Source organism: Lynx rufus, unplaced genomic scaffold (genome assembly GCF_022079265.1).
Source record: "Lynx rufus isolate CCGP_SWC_20201006 ecotype Redwood Valley unplaced genomic scaffold, mLynRuf1.p SCAF_4, whole genome shotgun sequence".
NCBI classification, from domain to species: Eukaryota; Metazoa; Chordata; class Mammalia; order Carnivora; family Felidae; genus Lynx; species Lynx rufus.
The window spans coordinates 36625284-36647655 of NW_025814856.1; the positions used below are offsets into that span (position 1 = coordinate 36625284).

General features: G+C 44.8%; 1 protein-coding gene and 1 long non-coding RNA gene across 2 annotated transcripts; both read right to left on the minus strand.

Annotated features, from left to right (window-relative positions):
* Positions 1 to 7410: 7410 nt before the first annotated feature.
* Positions 7411 to 9233, minus strand: LOC124523658 (uncharacterized). The gene is made up of 3 exons (XR_006965067.1): positions 9126 to 9233; positions 8047 to 8149; positions 7411 to 7552 (listed from the first exon to the last, which is right to left on the minus strand). It is a non-coding gene; the product is annotated as an uncharacterized LOC124523658 (long non-coding RNA).
* Positions 9234 to 9995: 762 nt separating this feature from the next.
* LOC124523342 (transport and Golgi organization protein 1 homolog) lies at positions 9996 to 22261 on the minus strand. The gene is made up of 12 exons (XM_047095193.1): positions 22179 to 22261; positions 18259 to 18360; positions 17513 to 17573; positions 17371 to 17406; positions 17221 to 17288; positions 17002 to 17096; positions 15920 to 15996; positions 14328 to 14469; positions 13360 to 13436; positions 11765 to 11906; positions 10812 to 10888; positions 9996 to 10055 (listed from the first exon to the last, which is right to left on the minus strand). The coding sequence occupies exons 1-12, from the start codon at positions 22259 to 22261 to the stop codon at positions 9996 to 9998; spliced, it is 1020 nt and encodes a 339-aa protein (XP_046951149.1).
* Between the last annotated feature and the right edge of the window lie 111 nt (positions 22262 to 22372).

Sequence of the window (22372 nt, forward strand, 5' to 3'; positions counted from 1 at the left end):
TGACCAGGAAGAAACTGAATCAGTAATAAAAAAAATATCTCCCCCAACACAAGAAGAGTTCAGGGCCAGCTGGCTTCACTGATGAAGTCTACCAAACATTTAAAGAAGAGGGGATATCTATTCTTCTCGAATTATTACAAAAAATAAAAAAGGAAAACTTACCAATTCATGTCATCAGGCCATTATTACCCTGATACCAAAACCAGATAAAGACTCCCCTAAAGCAGAAAACTGCAGGGGACCCTGGGTGACTCCGTCGGTTGACTGTCCAACTCTTAACTTCGGATTAGGTCATTATCTTGCAGTTCCTGGGTTCGAGTCCCACATTGGACCCTGCGCTGACAGTGTGGAGCATGCTCAGGATTCTCTCTCTCTCCCATCCCTCTGCCCTCCCTCACTTTTATGTACTCTAAGTAAATGAATAAACATTTAAAAATATATTTACAATTTGTTTTAAATAAAACTGCAGACCAATAGCCTGATGAGTATGTATGCAGAAATTCTCATGAAAATACATTCAAACTAAAGTCAGCAATACATTAATAGAATCATTGACCATAATCAAGTGGGATATACTCCTGGACTGCAAGGGTGGCTCCACATTCACAGATCAATCAACATGATGCCCCACAGTAATAGAAGAAAGGATAAGAACAATTTGATGCTTTCCACAGATGCAGGAAAAGCAGTTGACAAAATGTCACATCCATTCATGACAAAAACCCTCAGCAAAGTAGATTGAGACTCAACCTACCTGCACATAGTAAAGCCCACCTGTGAAAAACCCACAGCTAATCTCATCCTCAATGCGGAAAAACTGAAAGCTTTTCCTCGAAGGTCAGGAACAAGGCAGGGATGACCCCTCACACCACTGTTACTCCACATAGTATTGGAAATCCTAGCCACAGCAATCAGGCAACAAAAAGAAATAAGAGGCACCAAATCGGCAAGGAAGAAGTGGAACGCTCGCTATTTGTAACTGACATGATGCTCTCTATAAAAAACAAGAAAGACCCCCATAAAAATTGCTGGAAGTGATACATGAGTTTCACAAGTCACAATATACAGAAATCAATGTACAGAAATCTATTGCGTTTCTAGAGATGAATCATGGATTAACAGAAAGAGAAAGTAAAGAATCAATCCCGTTGACAGGTGCACCAAGTACCACAACATACCAGGAATAAACCCAAGCAAAGAGGTGAAAGACCTATACTCTAAAGGCTATGAAACACTGATGAAAGAAATGGAAGAGGACACAAAGAAATGAGAATATATTTCATGTTCATGGATGAGAAGAACAAATACTGTTAAAATGTCTACACTCCTCAAAACAATCTACACATGTAATGCAATCCCTATCACCCTAACAAAACATTTGTCACAGAACTAGAACAAGTAATCCCCAAATTTGTATGGAACGACGAAAGACCCCAGACAGCCAAAACAAACTTGAAGAAAAGCAAAGCTGGAGACCTCACAATTCCAGACTTGAGGTTATATTACAAACCTGTGTGATGGGAACACTGTACTGGCAAAAAAAAAAAAAAAAAAGAAAAAAGAAAGAAAGATAGAAAGAAAGAAAAAGAAAAAGAACAAGACGCATAAATCAATAGAATGGAAACCCAGAGATGAATTCACATCTATATGGTCAATTAATCCTCAACAAAGCAGGAAAGAATATCCAATGAAAAAAGAGAATCTTGGGACACAGGGGTGGCTCAGTCATAGAAGCATCTAATTGTGGATTCAGCTCAGGTCATGATCTCAGCGTTCACCAGTTTGAAACCCGTGTCAGGCTCTGCACTGACAGTGTAGAGCCTTGCATGGGATTCTCTCTCTCCACTTCTCTCTGCCCCTCTTCTGCATGCTCTCTGTCTCTCTCTCAAAAATAAATACATTCACTTAAAAAAAGTCTCAAAATATGTTTTTAGAAAAACTAGACAGCATCTTGCAAAACAAAACAAAACAACAACAGACCACTTTCTTACAACATGCACAAATATAAATCCAACATGGATAAAGACTTACGTGTGAAACCCGAAACCATAAAAATCCCAGAGGATAACACAGGCAGTATCTTCTTTGACGATGGCTGTACACACGCCTTTGTTGATATATCTCCTGAGGTAAGGGAAACACAAGCAAAAAGAATGGGACTTCATAAAAATTAAAAGCTTCTGTCACCAAGGAAATAATCAGCAAAACTAAAACACAACCTACAGCATGATCATATTTGCAAACGACATCTGATGAAGGGTTAGTGTCCAAAATATATAGAGTTATACACACCCAAAAATTAAGAAATCCAACTGAAAATGGGCAGAGGGCACGAATAGGTATTTTCCCAAAGAAGACATACAGATAGCCAAGACACACATGAAAAGATGCTCAACAATACTGATCTTCAGAGAAATACAATTCAAAAGTACAATGAGGTAACTCATCACATCTGTCAGAATGACTAAAATCAATGAATGACGAAACCACATGTGTTGCCAAGGATGTGGGGAAAGAGGAAACCTCTTGCACTGTTGGTAGGAATGCAAACTGGTGCAGCCACTCTGGAAAACATCATGGAGATTCCTCAAAAGATTGAAAACAGAACTACCTTACAATCCAGCAATTTCACTATGTGATATTTACACAGAGAATACAAAAATAATACTTCAAAGGGACACAGCAGCATTTGCTACAACAGCCAAATTACGGGAACTGCCCAAGTTTCCATCAACTGACAAATAAATTGAGATGTAGTATATGGAATGGAATATTATTTAGCTGTAAAACATGAAATCTTGTCATTTGCCATTAGGTGGATGGAGCCAGAGAATGTTATCCTGGGTGAAATAAGCCTGTCAGACAAAGACAAATACCATAGGATTTCACTAACACATGTTAATGAAACAAAACAAAGGGGGCGGGGGTTGGGGGGATTGGGGGAAGGAGACTGTGACAAACAAACAGACTCTTAACTAGGCAACAAACTGAGGGTTTCCACAGTGGGATGGCGGGGGGGGGGGGGGGATGGATGAAACAGGTGATGGGGATTAAGACGTGCACCTGGGATGAGCACCCAGTGACTTGTGGAAGTGTTGCTCTATATTTACACCTGAAACTAATATTACACTCTACTTTACCACCTGGAATTTAAACTAAAATATAACCTAAGGTTAATGACACCTACCTACCAGATTTTCTGTAGTTTTCAATCATTTCACTAGGTTGGAAAAATAACCATGAAAATTTGTAAAAGCATGTAAGATGTGGGGGACAGTTTGTGCCCTTACCTCGGTCTTTGGTTCCAGCAGGACTCGCAAAGTGGGTCCCAGCTCATTCTTCTAGAAGGTCCTGAGACGAATATTTCATGTATTCACATCCTAACTGAATGCAGCTCCCGGTCTTCTGAATTTCTGTCAGGATTTCTCCCTGGAAACCAGCCTGAATCTGGAGCAAACTATCCATGGCATCCATGATGTGATGTCGTGAGACCCCTCGATCCACGGGTCTTTTAATAAAATACGTCTTGTTCAAATACTGTCCGGGAAAGTGAGGAATGAAACACGGGAACAGCCCACAAAATGCAAGGGCCTGTGCTGCTGACCGACTGGCCAGTGCCCAGGGAAGCCACCCAGGGCCCTCTCCTCAACACTCACTGCAACAAGGCAGCTTCTCTCTGGCGACTCAGGAGACACCAAGTTGCTGCAAGGCTCCCAAGGTCTCCCCTGGGGAGGGCGGCAGAACCTGCTGGAAACGCAGCTCTGGTCTCTGTCCTCAGGCAGTGGCAGAGGCCCTGAGAGCTCTGGGAGCAACAGAAGCCCTTCCTGCTCTGAGGTGCCCTGGGTCAGAAAAGCCGATGGGGCGCCCTCTGCCGGCCATCACCGTGCATGGAGAGGAGAACAAGAGGTAATTGTGTTTACCTCCAAAATACTTAGGTTAGATAAAGAATTGACACCTTTGAGAGATACCAGCTTCCAGCTCTGGAATGAGTAAGTCCTAGGGCTACAAGGTACAGCCAATGGAATAGAGTCAATCCTCTAATAATAATGTTGCATGCTTTCACATGATAGCTACACTTGTGGTTAAGTACAACATAATTTATAGACATATGGAATGACTACACTTTATGCCTAAAACTAATACAACAAATGTGTGAACAATATTTCAATAAATAATCGCCATCCTTTACACTATTTCTAATTTCTCCTTCTTTGCCATTAAAAAATCATTCCTGGGGCGCCTGGGTGGCTTAGTCAGTTAAGCGTCCAACCTCGACTCAGGTCATGATCTTGCAGTCCATGAGTTTGAGCCCCATGTCAGGCTCTGCCTGACAGCTCAGAGCCTGGAGCCTGCCTCAGATTTGGCGTCTCCCTCTCTCTCCGCCCTCCCCAGCTGGGGCTCTCTCAAAAAAAGAATAAAATAAACATTAAACATTTTTAAAAAATCATTCCTAATTTAGACTCTGTGAAATTCCATTTATCCCACATTCTCTAACATCACCATCTGGATGTTGAGAGCTTCTCTGAAAAGTCACTAATAATATCTTTGATGGACACATGTGACAAGGTCGCATGCAACTTACAGGGAGCTACACATCTGTTATGACTTTACCGTAAGCACCTTGGCTAATATTTCCAAATGATGAAAATGAGCTGGGTCCCAGCTCCTTCTTCTAGAAGGTCCTGAGAGTCAACATTTGGCGGCTTCACTTCCCAACTGAATGCGCCTCCTGTTCCCCTAATTTGTGTCAGGATTTCTCCCCCGAAACTAGCCTGACCAGGAACAAACCAACCCCAGCCTCTCTGACGTGGCCTCACGGGACCCCATGAAACCACGGATCCTCCAGGGAAATACCGGCAGGGGAAATGAGGAACAAACCAAGGAACAGCCCAGAAAAAGCGAGGGATTGTGCCGCCAACCGACCACCCGCGATTCCGGGGAAGCCGCCCAGGCCCTGCCTGCCCCGCCTCGGGACGCAGCCACACCACCTAGGAGACGCCAAGGGGCTGCGAACCCTCCAGGGTCTCCCCCAGGCCCCGGGGCGGAACCTGCTGGAAACGCAGCTCTGGCTCTTTGCCCACACTCAGAGGCACTGGGTCCTCTGAAGCAAGGAAGCCTTTCCAGCTCGGGGGGGCCCGGAATCAGAAAAGCCTAGTGGGCGCCTTCTCAGGCCAGCACTGCCCACGCAGAGGCCCGGCCCCTCCCTGGGCGTGGTGCGTGCGCGCCCTCTGCCGGCCGCCGTGGGAATTCCTGCAATGCTCAAGGCCATGGCTGCTCAGCTGGAAGTACTGAGAGTGCAGCTGGTCCAGTGAAGCCTGTTCTCCTGATCCGGAAGGGTCTTAGCGAAGGGCTTGCTTGGGACACAAAGAAACATTTTCCTTCTCCTTTTTACTGAGTGCAGAATGAAACCGAATTTATTGACGTAGTGATATCATGTGTAATGCTTTAAGCAGCATTCGCAGAAATACAGACTGCAAATTGACACCTGCTGACCTACAGGTCATGGTGTTTAGCACCAAAATACTTGGGTAAATAAAAAAGTTGACACCTCTGAGAAAGAGATACAGGATTCCAGCTATGGAGTGAGTAAGCCATTGGGATCCAAGGTACAGCCCATAGAATAGCGTCAATCCTGTAAGAAAGCGTTGCATTCTTTCCCAATATAGCTACCCTTGTATAGGTACCTGGAGAGCGTAATGTATACACACGGAATCACCATGATATATGCCTGAAACTAATACAACATGGTGAGTCTCCCATATTTCAATTAAAAATGACAATATTTTTAATTTCTCCTTCACCATTAAAAATTATTTCTAATTGAGAACATATGAAATTCCATTTATACCACATTCTCTATTGTCACCATCTTGATGTTGAGAGCTTATTTTTCAAGTTGTCAATAATGTCTTTGAGGACACAAATGGGACAAGGTCAGAATGCGCATCTAGAGGGAGCTACACATCTGGTATAAATTTCCTGCCTCTGTATGGGTCATTTCAATGAAAAGTGCTTTATGGATAAAGATGGATGAAATCATTTCCATCAGACTCATAGGTAGATAATTGTGCCTTCAAATAATAATTGCCATCTCTTCATATCAGAGGAAGGCTGGGTGAAGATATAGGTTTCTCTTTTGATGTAAGAGAAGGCTGGGGTGTTTTAAACTGCTCACCTACCATCCAGAATCCAGAGATTAGCAGCCCTCGGCCTTCTGCTCTGTGCAGCCCTGTCCAGGAAACGGCACCACATCTCCTGTGTGCCCCTCTCCCCTGTCATGTTTTAGCTCAGGCCCTGATCACAGTGGATGACAATCCTGTTTAGAGAAGCTGCTCATGCTGACCTTTACTGGAGCACGGCTGTTCCCAGCCACTGCAGGGAAGCATGTGGACAGCCAGATTTTGAGCCCTTGGTGGCCCAGCCATGACCCCAATGTTGCTGGAAGGCTGGTTGCCTCCATAACCTGGGAGGAAGGAGGGCCAAGCAGGAGTCAGGGGCTCTGGGGCAGAACGCATGGGCTTTGAGGACCTGGAAAGAGTCACATGCTTACACCCAACTCCTCCTTGGTGGTGCGGAAGGAATGGGTATCATGTCATTGACATCTGCCCTGCCCGGCCCTCAAAAAGGAAACAGTGGGGGGTGGGGCATCTTGGTGGCTCAGTCACTTAAGTGTCCCACTTTGGCTCAGGTCATGATCTCAGGATTTGTGAGTTTGAGCCCCACGTCGGGCTCTGTGCTGACAGCTCAGAGCCTGGAGCCTGCTTTGGATTCTGTGTCTCCCTCTCTCTCTGCCCCTCTCTCAATTGTGCTCTGTCTCTCTCTCACTCAAAAATAAACATTGCATCAAAATAAAAGATAAAAACAGAAAACACTGAGAGGAATATGGGCCATTATAAGACTCATACCCACAACTGCTACCTTGAGTCTACCTCAGCTCCCACCTGGATTGGTGCTACCGTGAGGTAGCTGGTACGTGGGGAAATCCACATCATGTGGATTAATGCAGGGTGTCCACACTGTTCTACCCAAGACACTGCTGACCCCTCATCCATGTCTTGCAATCACGAATCAGCCATGTCCTGGGGGCTGATAGCTGCCCTGCTGATCGCCACACACCACGGTGAGTAGGAAGTGCCACGTGCTTGCGAGGATCTATTGACGAATGAACACAACTGTCACCAGATCTGGAGGAAGGTTGTGGCCACCACCCCAGAAGGAACCAGCGGGACATGTGCAGTCAATACAATTCAAACAGTCACTTATCTTCTGCCCCTATTACTGTAGATTCTACCTGTTTGTGACTGTGTATACAGGGGTCACACTGTGTACATCAACACAGAATGACCGTAGGTCCTCCTGGAAGCAGATAATGACAGAGATACAGAACTGTGATGGGTTTATTAGGGGAAACGAGGAAAAACAAAATAGAGGGGACAGGAATGGTCAGGGAAAGAATTCAGTCAAATACGCATATCAGGCAACTTTTCTAAATATATCACATCACCACAGCCAGTGGTCACAATTCAGGGTCCTCTTCAAATTTCACATTCTCCTGTAAGGCAAAGAGATTTTGGGTTATTGCAATGGGATCTTGTGTTCTCCTCTATGTATTTTGTCTTCAACAATATATCTGTGGCCTTGGATGAACACTTAATTGTGTGGCTGCATCTGTGTGTCTAACTCTAACGGATTATGACTGTCTTCAAATCTTAGATATAGATCCCTGAATGTACACACTATCACAGTTACCTTTTTCTTTTTCATAAAGTAGGACCTGAATTTTAAAAGAAAAATCACAGGGGTCTTTGCCCTATTTTTTGAAACAGGGATTGCCAACCTCTCAGCCTCAGGCATTACACTCTTAGTTTCATGAAATTGAAAGAACATCTGTTGATGACCTTCTGTGTGGAGATACATTCATTTCCACCCTGAGAAGGGTGAGTGTCCACTCATCCCATACATTTTACAAGTTCCTTAAGTGCTTCTCACCTCTTCATCGTAGTGACCTCAGAAATCAACATTGTCCCTGTTTCTCAGATTACAAACCTGAGGCTCTGAGATGACCGCCGAGAGCTGGTGTTAGAGCTGACACAGCAGGAACACAGGCAAAACCTCAGGAGATTGCGAGGGAACTTTCGGAGACGCAAACCTGCAGGCAGGGTGGTGACAGCAGACGCAGGGGTGTGGTGACCAGAGTTCAGCAGGGGCGGCTCCTCCTCACCCCTGAGTTCCCCACCAAGAGTCTGACTCAGGCTGAAGGCCAAGGAAGCGGCACAGCTGATCTACAACCTGCCTTCACATTTAGTCTCACTGAGACACACAAACTTAGGCAGACAAGCGTTTCCTAAGACTAAGTTTAATTTCCCAAGTCTCCCAGAACATTCTTCATACATGTCCAGACCCTTCAGAAGACCAAGGGAAACAACAAACTTTATTTAGATTATCAACTAGGTGCACTGTGGTAACGCTGACATTTCAGAGATGATGACTGCATTCTACATTGTGGTTGAACCCGTGCAGCAGTTCTTTGCAGACTTCACACTGTCCTCATGCTCCCTTCCCAGATTGTGGGCCCTGCCAGAAATGGCCTCCAAGTCCATCCTACTGACCCCAACGCCCTCCCCTCTGCACCTCCTCAAACTCTGCTTACTGTGCTCAACTTCCCTTCTATTCCTGCGTGATTCAAGTTTCCCCCATTTTTGCACGGGATCCTTCAATGGTACTTCCACTATGGTGACCACAAGGTCTGTGTCATATAATGCATGTGCCCCCTTTCAGACGGGACACCTGAGGCACCTACACTTAGGGGTGCATCTCATCCTTCACGGAGCTCAAAACATTGTGTCTGTCAGACAGGCACGAGTGCTCCTGATACGTCTGCCTTTGTGTAAAAATCCTCTTTCTTTTTGACAAGAGACACCTACAGCTGACCTCATTACAGGGAAATGACACAGCCCATTATAAACTATGTCCTGAGAAACTTGAGATATGTGACACTGTCCTCAGGCAGGTTTGCAGTTGAATTGCCAAGCCCTCACAAGCATCCCTACATCATTCCCACCAAGTCTTTCACCAAGAAGACGAATACGCTTTATCAGTCACTCATCCAGTTCAGGTCATCTTACCAAATTTAGTACGTGGAGGAGCTGGTGGAGGAGGCGGAGGTGGCCCATAGCCCGTGACTGGTGGTGAAGGGTGGTCCATGGGGGACAGCCTGCAAGGCGATCCTGGGGAAGGACCAGGCCCTCTTGCATTCATAATGGCCTGCCGAACAGAAATGAAAGCTATGTTCATAGGACAGAGCAAAGCACCAACACCAGCAAAAAGTGGCAACCCAAAGAAGCAGTGCTCATCTCCTGCCAGCTTCCCCACCACCAGGTTCCAAGAGGGCAGCATCAGCGCCAAAATCTCTACCCATACTTTGGGTTCCACTTATAGCTTTGGGGGTGGGGAACGGATGCTATGGGGACAAACCAGTGTTCCCACATGTGTGCAAATGTAGAACAGCAAGCTCTTGTCCGAGAGGATTTACGGAATGAGTACCAAATTAATAAAACAGCATATTCCTGATAGGAAGGCATTTAAGTCCAGAATCGCCTTCCACCCCGTATCCGCCTCCACCACAGAGGCTGCTTATCTGTATGTGAAGAACTACAGATTGAGAAGGAATGACAATCCCAGGCTCCACACATGGAATCCTAGCCCTCGTGGCTCAAAGCTCTGCCTCTAAGCCCCCGCCTGTGCCCGATCTGCTTCTCTCCCGACAATGAGGTCTTCTCCTCTCTGCAAGTGCTATCCATGGGCACAGAGACATGTTGGGGGATGGGGATCCTGAGGTCATGCAGAGAACCTCGAAAAGCATGTTCTTAGAGAAACATGTTACCTACACATGTTAGGTAGGCTTAGCTAATTTATTTTCTTTCAGGGGTACTTCTCAGTTAAATACAGTACAACTCGCAGGGTACTTTTGTTCTCTGAAAAGATAAGCTGAAATTCTAAATAACAGAATTAACACGAATACACTTTCGTTTCTGCTGTACATCTCCATGTTTCACCTGTAACAGTGACACAGGACACAAGAGAACGTGCTCATGTGAACACAAAGGACACAGTGGAGAATCACAATGCAGGTAATTACGGATTGTCTCTCTTCACCACCCATGTAGCAATGCGTGTTTTCTAGGACAAATATGTCACCTCTCGTAGTTCAGAATATGTATACCCAGGGCACACCTGAAGAGATTCCAGACAGCACATTTACAAAAAAAAAAAAAAAAAAAAAAAAAAAAAGGCTGAATGTTGACGGGTATTAAATTTACTTTGTCTCAGACCACTCTAAATGACACATACAAAAATATAAGTTGGAGTGAAGGCAGTTTGCATTTTCAAAACATAAGGATAACTGCCGATTTTCTGAACACATTAATCCCCTAGAAAGAAACAGAACAGGAAGAAACAGCAAGAGCAATGATTCCACACTGAGGAGGTCCAGAAAAAATAAGTCATGCCAAAAGACTTCCAGGTAGAGTGTGGTCTCTTCCGCCCTGGGTTATTTCCAGGTACTTACCAGAAAAGCCCTTGGGTGCTCAGCCCTAGGCACGATTGGTTCTAAACCCTCCACAAGGAGTTGAGAGGCAGAAAATAGAGAACCCCACAGACACTTCGGTTTAGGTTGTGCATTTGGAAAATGAGAAAAACAAGCAGACATATCATACAATACACAAAACAGACACAAAGCCAGGAGAGAGCACCGAACAGAAAAAGGAGGGTTTTGCCAAAGAGTTACAACTGAAAATATCCACAGCATTTACCTTGTCCTCCGTGATCCTTTTGGTAGAGTCAGTGTTGTTGTTACTCACAGGAGCAACATGTGGATCTGAAAAAGGCCCTAAAAGAGATGGAGGTTTATTCTGCTTTGAGTAGACTGTGTAGAGATTAAAAAACAAACAAACAAAAACACAAAAACAAACCAAGAAAAACCCCAATAAACAAAAACCACTCTCCTCATTCCTCAAGCAACTTAAACTCTTTGGCCCAGTCAGATCCCAAATCACATGCACAGGGTATCCCACATGCTTCAGGTGATCCCAAGGTAAAGGGAGAGCCATTCTTTAAACTCTGATGAAGACCCATAAAAGCCCTGGTTCAGGTGTTTTCATAACTCCTCAAACAACTGTGGATGACTGGGGGCTCAACTGGATGGATATACGTTAGGCTGCGCCTCATGCCTCCCACCGCCCAGCACATGGACTGTGTATGGCACACATCGGCTGAAGCGCTATGCCTGCTTTCCTGCATACAGCCCCATTCCATCTCCACAAGAGACACGTGTACCAACACAAAGTGGGGGAAATGACCCAAGGATGATAAGTCAATCATGAGAAACTCAAGGAATGTGGTGATGATGGCAGGCATTTTCCTTGCGTTGCAATGGTCTGCGGTACCACCTCTGCACCTTGTACAAGACTCAACAACGGGGCGCCTGGGTGGCTCAGTCGGTTAAGCATCCGACTCCGGCTCAGGTCATGATCTCACAGTGCGTGACTTCCAGCCCCACGTCGGGCTCTGTGTTGACAGCTCAGAGCCTGGAACCTGCTTCAGATTCTGTGTCTCCCTCTCTCTGACCCTCCCCCATTCATGCTCTGTCTCTGTCTGTCTCAAAAATAAATACACATTAATAATTTTCTTTAAAAAACACTCAACAACAACAACAATTAGATGAAGGTTCTTAGCAAGCCAACTCATACTGCCCAGATCATCTTACCAAGTGGTGCAGGTGGAGGGGTTCGGGATGGTCCCGAACCTGGCACAGGAGGTGGATGTGCCCAGATCAAAGGGTGGCCTCTATAGTGGGGTGGGCAGAATCTTCCAGTTGATGGAGGAGGTCGCCACGGATCCACACTGCCCTGCAGAACAGAAGTGACAGCTATGTGCAGATGCCACACAAGAGAACCAATCCCCAAAGCAGCTGAAACCCATAGAAGTACGGGTCAGCACCTGCCCCCTTCTCTGCCACCAGGATCCAAGAGAGTAGCATCAGTACCTGAAAACTCTGTCCCTGCCACTGGGTACCACCTACAGCTTAGGCAACTAACCGCAGGCGGTTAAACTACTGTCACCACATGTCCCTGCCCAGGTCTGAGAATTTGGAACCAAATGATCCCATCTTACAGGATTAAATAAGTAATTCCAAACTAATGAAGCAGCATATTCCAGACAGGCGGACATCCATGTGCAGGATCACTTTGCATCCCTCCACTACAGTGACGGCAAAAGCTCTGTTTTTGGCTTATTCCGAACACAGAAAAATGGACTGCAAATACACAGCTCATTCTCTGCACGTGAAATCACAGCTACTCTTGGGGACAAGTTCTGCCTGCCGGCCCCACACTTGGCCCCCTCTGCTTCCCTCGCTGAGAAAGAGGTCTTCCTACTTTCTGCAAGTGCTGTCAAAGGCCAAGAAACCACTCGGGAGTTGGGGATGCCTGGAGTCTTGTAGGGGACCTTAGGAAATGTTTGCTGTGAGGAACATATTACACATCAATGAGTACTAGGCCCCCAAGTGTTTACCTGAATTCATAAGGAATTCTGGTTTGTGTACACTACAAACACAGAGTGATACATCCTATAGGAAAAAAAGAGGCAGACATTCAGGAAACAGAATTAATGCAAATGTGTTTTGACTTTGGTATACATTTCCAGGGATGTGACATGAGCGATGCTATCAGCTCTAACACTGACTGGAGACACAAGAGAACCTGCTCATATGAATAAAACTGAAGGACCTTGTGTTCAGAATACTTTTACCTAAGATACTGCTTGAAAGGATTCCAAACAGTTCATTTACCCATGAAGACGTGAAGGTGGTGAGTTATGACAACGACTTGGTCTAAAACCATCATAAATTGTACAAGGCACACAATATAAAGATGGAGGGAAGTCTTTTCACGTTTACAATTAACAGACAGTCTTCACACATGAATAGTGTGACCAGAAAGAGGAAAATAACAACAACACTGATCCCACAGAGAGGTAGTGTGTTAGGAGTCAACAAGCTTAGAGACTTTGCTATAGAGTGCAGTGTATCTTCCTGTTGTTGTTATTTTAAACACAAGGCAAAAGCCATAAGGTGGTCAACTTCTAAGTTCCCTCGGCTACTAAACTGACCAGAAAAAAGATGACAGGCTGAAAAGACAGAAGCCTGTAGACTCTTGGGTTAAGGCTGTGCATTTGGAAAATGAGAAAAACAAGCAGACATATCATACAACACACAAAGCAGACACAAAGCCAGGAAAGCGCTGAACAGAAAAAGGAGGGTTTTGCCGAAGAGTTACAACTGAAAATGTCCACAGCATTTACCTTGTCCTTCGTGGTCCCTTTGGTAGAGTCATTGTTGTTGTTACTCACAGAAGCAACATGTGGATCTGCAAAAGGCCCTAAAAGAGATGGAGGTTTATTCTGCTTTGAGTAGATTGTGTAGAGATTAAAAAACAAAACAAAAGAAAACAAAACAAAACAAAAACACAAAAACAAACCAAGAAAAACCCCAAAAAACAAAAACCACTCTCCTCATTCCTCAAGCTACTTAAACTCTTTGGCCCAGTCAGATCCCAAATCACATGCACAGGGTATCCCACATGCTTCAGGTGATCCCAAGGTAAAGGGAGAGCCATTCTTTAAACTCTGATGAAGACCCATAAAAGCCCTGGTTCAGGTGTTTTCATAACTCCTCAAACAACTGTGGATGACTGGGGGCTCAACTGGATGGATATACGTTAGGCTGCGCCTCATGCCTCCCACCGCCCAGCACATGGACTGTATGGCACACATCGGCTGAAGCGCTATGCCTGCTTTCCTGCATACAGCCCCATTCCATCTCCACAAGAGACACGTGTACCAACACAAAGTGGGGGAAATGACCCAAGGATGATAAGTCAATCATGAGAAACTCAAGGAATGTGGTGATGATGGCAGGCATTTTCCTTGCGTTGCAATGGTCTGCGGTACCACCTCTGCACCTTGTACAAGACTCAACAACGGGGCGCCTGGGTGGCTCAGTCGGTTAAGCATCCGACTCCGGCTCAGGTCATGATCTCACAGTGCGTGACTTCCAGCCCCACGTCGGGCTCTGTGTTGACAGCTCAGAGCCTGGAACCTGCTTCAGATTCTGTGTCTCCCTCTCTCTGACCCTCCCCCATTCATGCTCTGTCTCTGTCTGTCTCAAAAATAAATACACATTAATAATTTTCTTTAAAAAACACTCAACAACAACAACAATTAGATGAAGGTTCTTAGCAAGCCAACTCATACTGCCCAGATCATCTTACCAAGTGGTGCAGGTGGAGGGGTTCGGGATGGTCCCGAACCTGGCACAGGAGGTGGATGTGCCCAGATCAAAGGGTGGCCTCTATAGTGGGGTGGGCAGAATCTTCCAGTTGATGGAGGAGGTCGCCACGGATCCACACTGCCCTGCAGAACAGAAGTGACAGCTATGTGCAGATGCCACACAAGAGAACCAATCCCCAAAGCAGCTGAAACCCATAGAAGTACGGGTCAGCACCTGCCCCCTTCTCTGCCACCAGGATCCAAGAGAGTAGCATCAGTACCTGAAAACTCTGTCCCTGCCACTGGGTACCACCTACAGCTTAGGCAACTAACCGCAGGCGGTTAAACTACTGTCACCACATGTCCCTGCCCAGGTCTGAGAATTTGGAACCAAATGATCCCATCTTACAGGATTAAATAAGTAATTCCAAACTAATGAAGCAGCATATTCCAGACAGGCGGACATCCATGTGCAGGATCACTTTGCATCCCTCCACTACAGTGACGATAGAAGCTCTGTTTTTGGCTTATTCCGAACACAGAAAAATGGACTGCAAATACACAGCTCATTCTCTGCACGTGAAATCACAGCTACTCTTGGGGACAAGTTCTGCCTGCCGGCCCCACACTTGGCCCCCTCTGCTTCCCTCGCTGAGAAAGAGGTCTTCCTACTTTCTGCAAGTGCTGTCAAAGGCCAAGAAACCACTCGGGAGTTGGGGATGCCTGGAGTCTTGTAGGGGACCTTAGGAAATGTTTGCTGTGAGGAACATATTACACATCAATGAGTACTAGGCCCCCAAGTGTTTACCCGAATTCATAAGGAATTCTGGTTTTGTGTACACTACAAGACACAGAGTGATACATCCTATGGGAAAAAAGAGGCAGACATTCAGGAAACAGAATTAATGCAAATGTGTTTTGACTTTGGTATACATTTCCAGGGATGTGACATGAGCGATGCTATCAGCTCTAACACTGACTGGAGACACAAGAGAACCTGCTCATATGAATAAAACTGAAGGACCTTGTGTTCAGAATACTTTTACCTAAGATACTGCTTGAAAGGATTCCAAACAGTTCATTTACCCATGAAGACGTGAAGGTGGTGAGTTATGACAATGACTTGGTCTAAAACCATCATAAATTGTACAAGGCACACAATACAAAGTTGGAGGGAAGTCTTTTCACATTTAGAACTAACAGACAGTCTTCACCATGAATAGTGTGACCAGAAAGAGGAAAATAGCAACAACACTGATCCCACAGAGAGGTAGTGTGTTAGGAGTCAACAAGCTTAGAGACTTTGCTGTAGAGTGCAGTGTATCTTCCTGTTGCTGTTATTTTGAACACAAGGCAAAAGCCATAAGGCGGTCAACTTCTAAGTTCCTTTGGCTACTAAGCTGACCAGAAAAAAGATGACAGGCTGAAAAGACAGAAGCCTGTAGACTCTTGGGTTAAGGCTGTGCATTTGGAAAATATAAACAGGCAGACATATCACACAACACACAAAACAGGGATAAGGCCGCAGAGCATGCTGTTCCGCAAATGAGGGTTTCCTGACAGACTTACAACTGAAAATGGCCCCAGCATTTACCTTGTCCTTCTCGGCATTGTTGGTAGACTGCTTGTAGTGGTGACTCATGGGAGTGACATCAGCTTCGGCTAAAAGCTCTGAAAGGGATAGAGGTTTACTCTGATTTTAGTAGACTGTGCAGAATTCACACAAACACCACATTTTGTGACGTGTTAAACTCTTGCCCACACTCAGGACCAGGAGGAGAGGCAGAGTAACCCACAAGCCTCAGTTGACCCCAGTGATAAGGTGGAGACCATCCCATCATATCTTAATGAAGAAACCATAGGGTCCTGGCTCATGTTCTTCATAATTAGTCAAATAACTTTCAAGAGGGCAGGTCAAAGAGAAATCAGGAAATCGTCACCAAAACAGCCATTTCTCAATACACATGAGGGGTAATAACTCAGCATCTCATTTCAGATAAAAATTAAAATGAGAGCGTCAGTTGGTGGATAACATCAAAAAACCCTCCACAGAGGAGCATGGGTGTGTTTCTTCTGACGCCAGGCAAATTGTTCAGTCTTTCAGCTTATCTATAAGCTGCCTTCCACATGGGAGCCGGTATTATGTAACTATTTCTGAATGGAACTGAACTTGACTGATATTATATTAATGAGTAAAGGAAAACTATGGGTGTTTAGCAGTGAAGTCGCAGAGTTGCACTGATAACATCAGAGGACAAAGCTATTTGGAGCTTGGATTCAGGAATGTAGGTCTACAGTTCACAACAATAAAAATAAAGGAACATTAAAAATAGTCAATAAATGACCTTCTCCTCAAATAAACTAAAGTCTTCACATTGAGTCCGGGTGGGAAGAAGGATGAGGCCCCTGTCCTCTCATCCTTTCCAAGCTCTCCAGACAGGGGGATGCTAGAGGAGGTGGGAGGGTCACAGCCAGAGGAGGGGCATGAGCTCCACCAGTCCCAGGGACAAGTGCCTCACTGCTTGTAGTACCAGAGGAGAACACCCTTCTGTCACCCCTTCAGACCACCTGCTGTCCTTAGTGTTTGCTGTTCTGTCCAGGACACACGATGATCACCCACAGGAAAAGGCTTTGCCGCAGAAATTAGGCTGCTGCACATCACCACATGCCTTTTACCTCTCCTCGCAGGGTTCTGCATCTCTCGACTTCCAGGCATTGGTCTCCACCTCCTGTATCCCTCAAGCAGCCTCTTTCCTTCCATCACACCCAGTCTTCGATACAGAAAAAGAATGGACTTCTATCATAGTTGCAACGCCACGTCCTCTGACTAGACACTAAACAGCACAGCTGTCATCCCTCAAAACACCCATAAAAACTCATGTCACGCTCCCACACCTGTGTTTCAAGCGGGCGACCTCTCGGCTCTGCTCTGCCATTTTCCTCTCCTGGATCCGAGTCTTGATCTAGGGGAGAAAAACATATCCACCTTCAGTCGTGCCAGACTGAGAACCAACGAGAGAGAGGGGGAAAAAAGAAAACACTTACCCAGTTGTCCTGAGCATCACGCTCATAAACTGCGACCTGAAAAAGCAACAATGAAAAGTCCGTGTTTAGGAATTCCAAGGGCCACTACACTCAACCACATGAGGTACTAAGGGTTCAATATGTCAGGCAGAACTCACGTTACCTGGTGTGTGAAGGTGAGTTCTGCCTTCTGCAGCTGTTCTCGTGTTTGTTCAATTTGCTGTCTGTGAGATACAATTGTTTTCGTCAAATAAGGCCTAATATTAGGTAGGATTATAAATAATCTGCTCATGTTCCCGTCATCCTCATATCTTTCCCCAATACAATTTATCCTTTCACATGAAACACTTTTCACACAATTATAAATGTACAGAACCAAAGCTATTGTTCCATCCTCTCCTTACTCATTATTCCATGCCCGTAGGGTGCAGAGGTCATAGAATTCTTTTCCATTTGCAATCTTGCCCTAATTCATCATGTGACAAGTGACTTTCATCATAAAGCCAACATAAAGTTCTATTCTCCTTTAACTTGTGTACTCACCAGGTTTCCTAGGGTTGCAAAGACCAGGACCATCAGATGGTACTACCTTGTTGATGGATATGATTTCATCCTATGACACACTGCTTTCCTATAGATTGTGACAACTGACACCACCCCTCAGGAACGTTGGCATGGATGAAGTTTCTACAGGGGCAGGTCAATGCTGGAGACCCAGAAATGTTTAGTAGCTTAATTGTTTTGTTCTTTCTAATACTTATTTTTCCTATCTGTTAATTCTGTACGGATATGTCCTCTGAATTTGTGTTTGTATTACTATATTCATGGAGTCTACCCATTGTACAAAGGTTAGAACTAAGAAACGAACAGGGGTTTCATGAGCCGCTGCTAATTAGTATCTGAACTCACTTGCACTTGTGTATGTCCCTTGTAACTATTTTCAGATTTTCCTCTGCAGTTGCCATCTGATTCTTCATTGCCACTAGTTCACAGTCTGTCATATCCAGATTCCTAAGATGGGAAAGATATATACATAGTCCAGTAGCCAAGGTCCAGAAATTCTGCCTTTTTCCTTCTCGGCTCTCTTAAAGCCTAGATTCAAATATCCCTATCCCCTCCCCCAACGATGCACAGACTGACAACACAGTCAGAGAAATGAAGACCCCATTTAATGTTAAAGAAAATTCAACCTCCGTCTGCTGCCACGTCGCCTACAATCAGAGCCGCCTTTCTAGTTCTCTGCTTCTACTCCTTCATCGTCAAGTCATCAAATAACATTGCACCTTGTGCCTTCCCAGAGTTGGTCTTTTGTTTGAGATGGAGAAGGCCTGTTTCAGGTCAGTGTGAAAACCTGTGCCTGACCAACTGTACCCATTAGGATGAGGCAGGGGATCATCATTGCCTTACACCTCCATGGGGCAGTGCACTGAATCTCAGTCCAGAAGTTGTACCCTGACACAGACACTGAGTATGAAAGACAGCCTTCCAGGATATGGCTTCACCAGCATTGCAAATCACTCCCATACACCACTAAGGTTCAGGAGTGCAACCCCTGCCCACTCTTTCAAAGATCCTGGTGGAGGGAAAGGCCAATCTTAGAGTGGCAATATATGTTGAAATATAACATGGTGTGAACTGTCCCACAGTCAGGCTGTTATCTTCAGGAAACAGATTTCAGATGGAAAGCCATCAACTTCATGGAGTCAGTCTACTTTAACAAGACTCAGTTCATTGACAGTGAAGGCAGCAGAGGGAAATGCTTAGAAAGGCTGGTTTGCTGTGTTGCCCTCAGACTATTTTGTCCATGGTGTTGCTTTAAAGGGTTTCAACTTGGCACCGGATGTACTCAAGAATCACATGCGAAATTGAAAGACTGTTAGTAATGGACACAAAAGCACTAGACAGAGAAAAGTACATGCATTTCCCTCTGGTCTCACAGGTAGTCCTTCAGCAAATGCTTTCTGGGGTGGCTGTAATGTAGAGGCTCTGTTGTAAGGGGGTGAAGATAGAAAGGTGGTCAGGGTGCTCTACCTGCTCCCACAAAGAGCTTACAAATTAACAAAAACAACATGCCAGTGAGACAGAGCAGGCTCCACCCCGGGTGTGGAAAGGACTAACAGAAGCTGAGTCTCCAGGGAAGACAAGGAAGCATTTCCTTTTCAATGTGAATGAGGGGCTCTAAAGGCCCTCCTCCTGAGAACAAAAGGAAATACTGGACCAAAGAAAAAACATGCACCTGGTGCACCAAATTTCTAATGAACCCATGAAGACACACTTCATACGAGTCTCACTTGCAGACTGGATGAAGAGATGCAGTACTGATGCCATCCCAACCCACAGTCTAGAAAGAAACTCCCATGGTTTCTGCAGCAAGATAAGTCAATGTTTTCCCTAAATATTTTTGACCCAAGTCTGGTGCTGAACAAAGATCACCTAATTCCCGGCTGATAAGACAATGGGATGGGATTGAAACCTATAGGCCAATGTAAATGGATCCAGAGGGGATCCTGTTATCAGTGTGCTTCATGCCAGTATCTTCCCTCTTCTACCCCAAGTACATGACACAAGAATGTGTGACAAGCACTAAGGACAGAAAGGAAAATGCAGGTTATAGGAAGCAAGGTAGGAAGGGCAGGCACAATTCTCCTGAATGCATTTGGCAAAAATACTCTGGATCCAATTCTAGAAGAAATATATTTATCTATAGCGGCCACCACATTCATTCATACAACAGTACTCGGGACCATTATCACATGAACGTCTTACTTTGCTGTAGCCATTTTTCTTTCTTCATAGAATTTATCAAGGACGTCTCCTCTCTCCTTCAGCCTTTTGGCTGTTTCTTCCCTGATTGCTTTAATAGAACTCAAAGCATTAGAAACGTCTTCCACGGCCTTTTTCCATGCTGTAAAAAAAATGGTTATTTTGTGCAAGTGCATATGACCTGAGACTTGGTTTTGGGGTGACAGGAAAAGGGCAACTAGTGTGAAGGCAAGAAGGCATTCTTTCCCTTCCCAATGCAAAGTCATTGCCACCATATGGGGATTTCTCCCCAACAGACAACATACCTTCCAGTGCACATTTATGGGACCTCCAGGCTCTCAGTTCCTCCAATTGACCGTTTGCATCTTCTGACTTTAGGACAGATATGAGAAAATACATTCAAGAAATAATGATCGCACAACAATGTGAGTGCAACAGGACTGTGCATGGCAACAAAGAAAGGTCCTGGGGCATAAATACAACAAGGAGAAGGCAAAGAACATGGAAAATAGTTCCAGTCAAAGGGCTCACAAATGGCTTTCTTAGGAGAATATTCCTCTATGCACACTGAACATTGTTGAGCATTAAGAGAAGAAGGCAGTATACAATTTGCTATTGCCCTTCATCTCTCAACTATCTTGGGGGATTTTCTCCATATCTTGGAGGGCAGGTCTGAATGATGTGGTAATGACCTAGTTGTGAAGATAAAAGATACTTCCTAGTCCTTGAAATAGCAAACTCCTCATGGTGGTCCTAGTGAAATGCCAGCTGTGCAGATGGAGGTTTGTCTCCCAGAGGCCCACTCTCTACTATGGTAAACAGCAAGCGAATATGCTATGCTCACCTCACCCAATGCACAAAAAGCCTCCAAAGTCAAATTACAGTAAAAGCAGCCAACTCTTAGCACTTCCTGATTCTTGACATTCCTCTCTCTCTCTCTTTCTGATTGCAAGGTAACATGTGCACTTTGAAGGGTGTCATTTAAAATGTTATTGAAGTGCTCAACTTTTGTGATGTCCTCCTTCAACAGAACATGTTGAATGAGTCATAACAATTCCTTAATTTTACTTGTGTTTTTAGAACGCAATCCAGGCAAAGAAAGGATTCTTACTTTCAACTTAAGAGCTTCAGCAGAGTGAATGTTACTTTCTCTCTTAGCTTCTTGAAGATGTATCTTTAATTCATTGATGTATATACAAAACATATGAAAAAGGAATCAGAATTCAAAAATAGCATCGTGGTAGATAAGCCTTGTCTGATGTGTGACTCCTTTCACAAATAAAAAGGTAGTTTTTTATTACATTTGTGAAGCTTGTCTTGAATTGGAAGTATTTATAGAACCCATGAAATAGGTCAGTAGGATGAACTACAAGAGGTAAAACTAATCAAAATGAAGTCACAAGAAATATTTGAAAGGGCAATGCTACCTTCTGTTCCCACATGGATATTGCTTCAGCCAGCTCTGGGTTTTCTTTCTCCAACGTGTTGATCTTTGCAGTTTTTTGCTGTAAATTAACTAAAAGGGGATAAAACAATTTTTAAGGTTGTTACCAAACCAGTGACATCGAATAATCCCACTGTATTAGCAACACAGACACATGATCTGACACATGGGTGTAACTAACTTTTTAGCTTTCTCATTGCGCCTGAAGAAAGCAAGTTTCAGCAGCATTTTAAACCCAAGAAACCTCATTTCACTGACATTCCTATACGTGTAAGCTCTAGAACACCGACTCCTCTAACAGACACAAAGTGCAAACTCCTCTTACATTGGCCCAATGTGAGAGCTCTCATGCCCTGAGGTCACTCTTCTCATCACCACCACCGCTGCATTTACAGTGATGAACACCAACCAGTCTTTGAGGGTTTGTTAAGTGTCAGGTAGCCACCTTGCCTCTCAACAGACAGCACCACAGAATCACCACAGTCCATGGGGTCCGTGCAGAATAGACTGTCCCCCATTTGCATCAAGTTCACTTTTCCCCTGGCATGAATGGCTCCCTCCACCTCAGACTCAAAACCTTGGTTTAACCCTCTCCTGTGACACACACCCTGCCTGGCAATACCTGGCTTCTTCTCTAAGCTTAGGCTTCTTGACAGACTCAAAGAGGGTTTTCTCATCTTCACATTTCACCAAAAGCCAGGTCATGGCAAAGTACTCACTCCACACCTCAGGCTCATATCATCACTTCTGTCCTAATCATTTCTATGCAAAATTACACTCATTCTGTTCTCCTTCCTCCTGTGATGTTTTCCTCCC

Excerpts from the sequence above, each read along its gene's own strand:
- LOC124523342 (XM_047095193.1), bottom strand. The coding sequence starts at position 22,261 with ATGACCTGGCTTTTGGTGAAATGTGAAGATGAGAAAACCCTCTTTGAG. Across the intron at positions 18,361-22,178 it reads AAGCTTAGAGAAGAAGCCAG|GAATCTGGATATGACAGACT; the intron begins GTATTGCCAGGC and ends TTCCCATCTTAG. Across the intron at positions 17,097-17,220 it reads GTCGCCCGCTTGAAACACAG|ACTGGGTGTGATGGAAGGAA; the intron begins GTGTGGGAGCGT and ends TCTGTATCGAAG.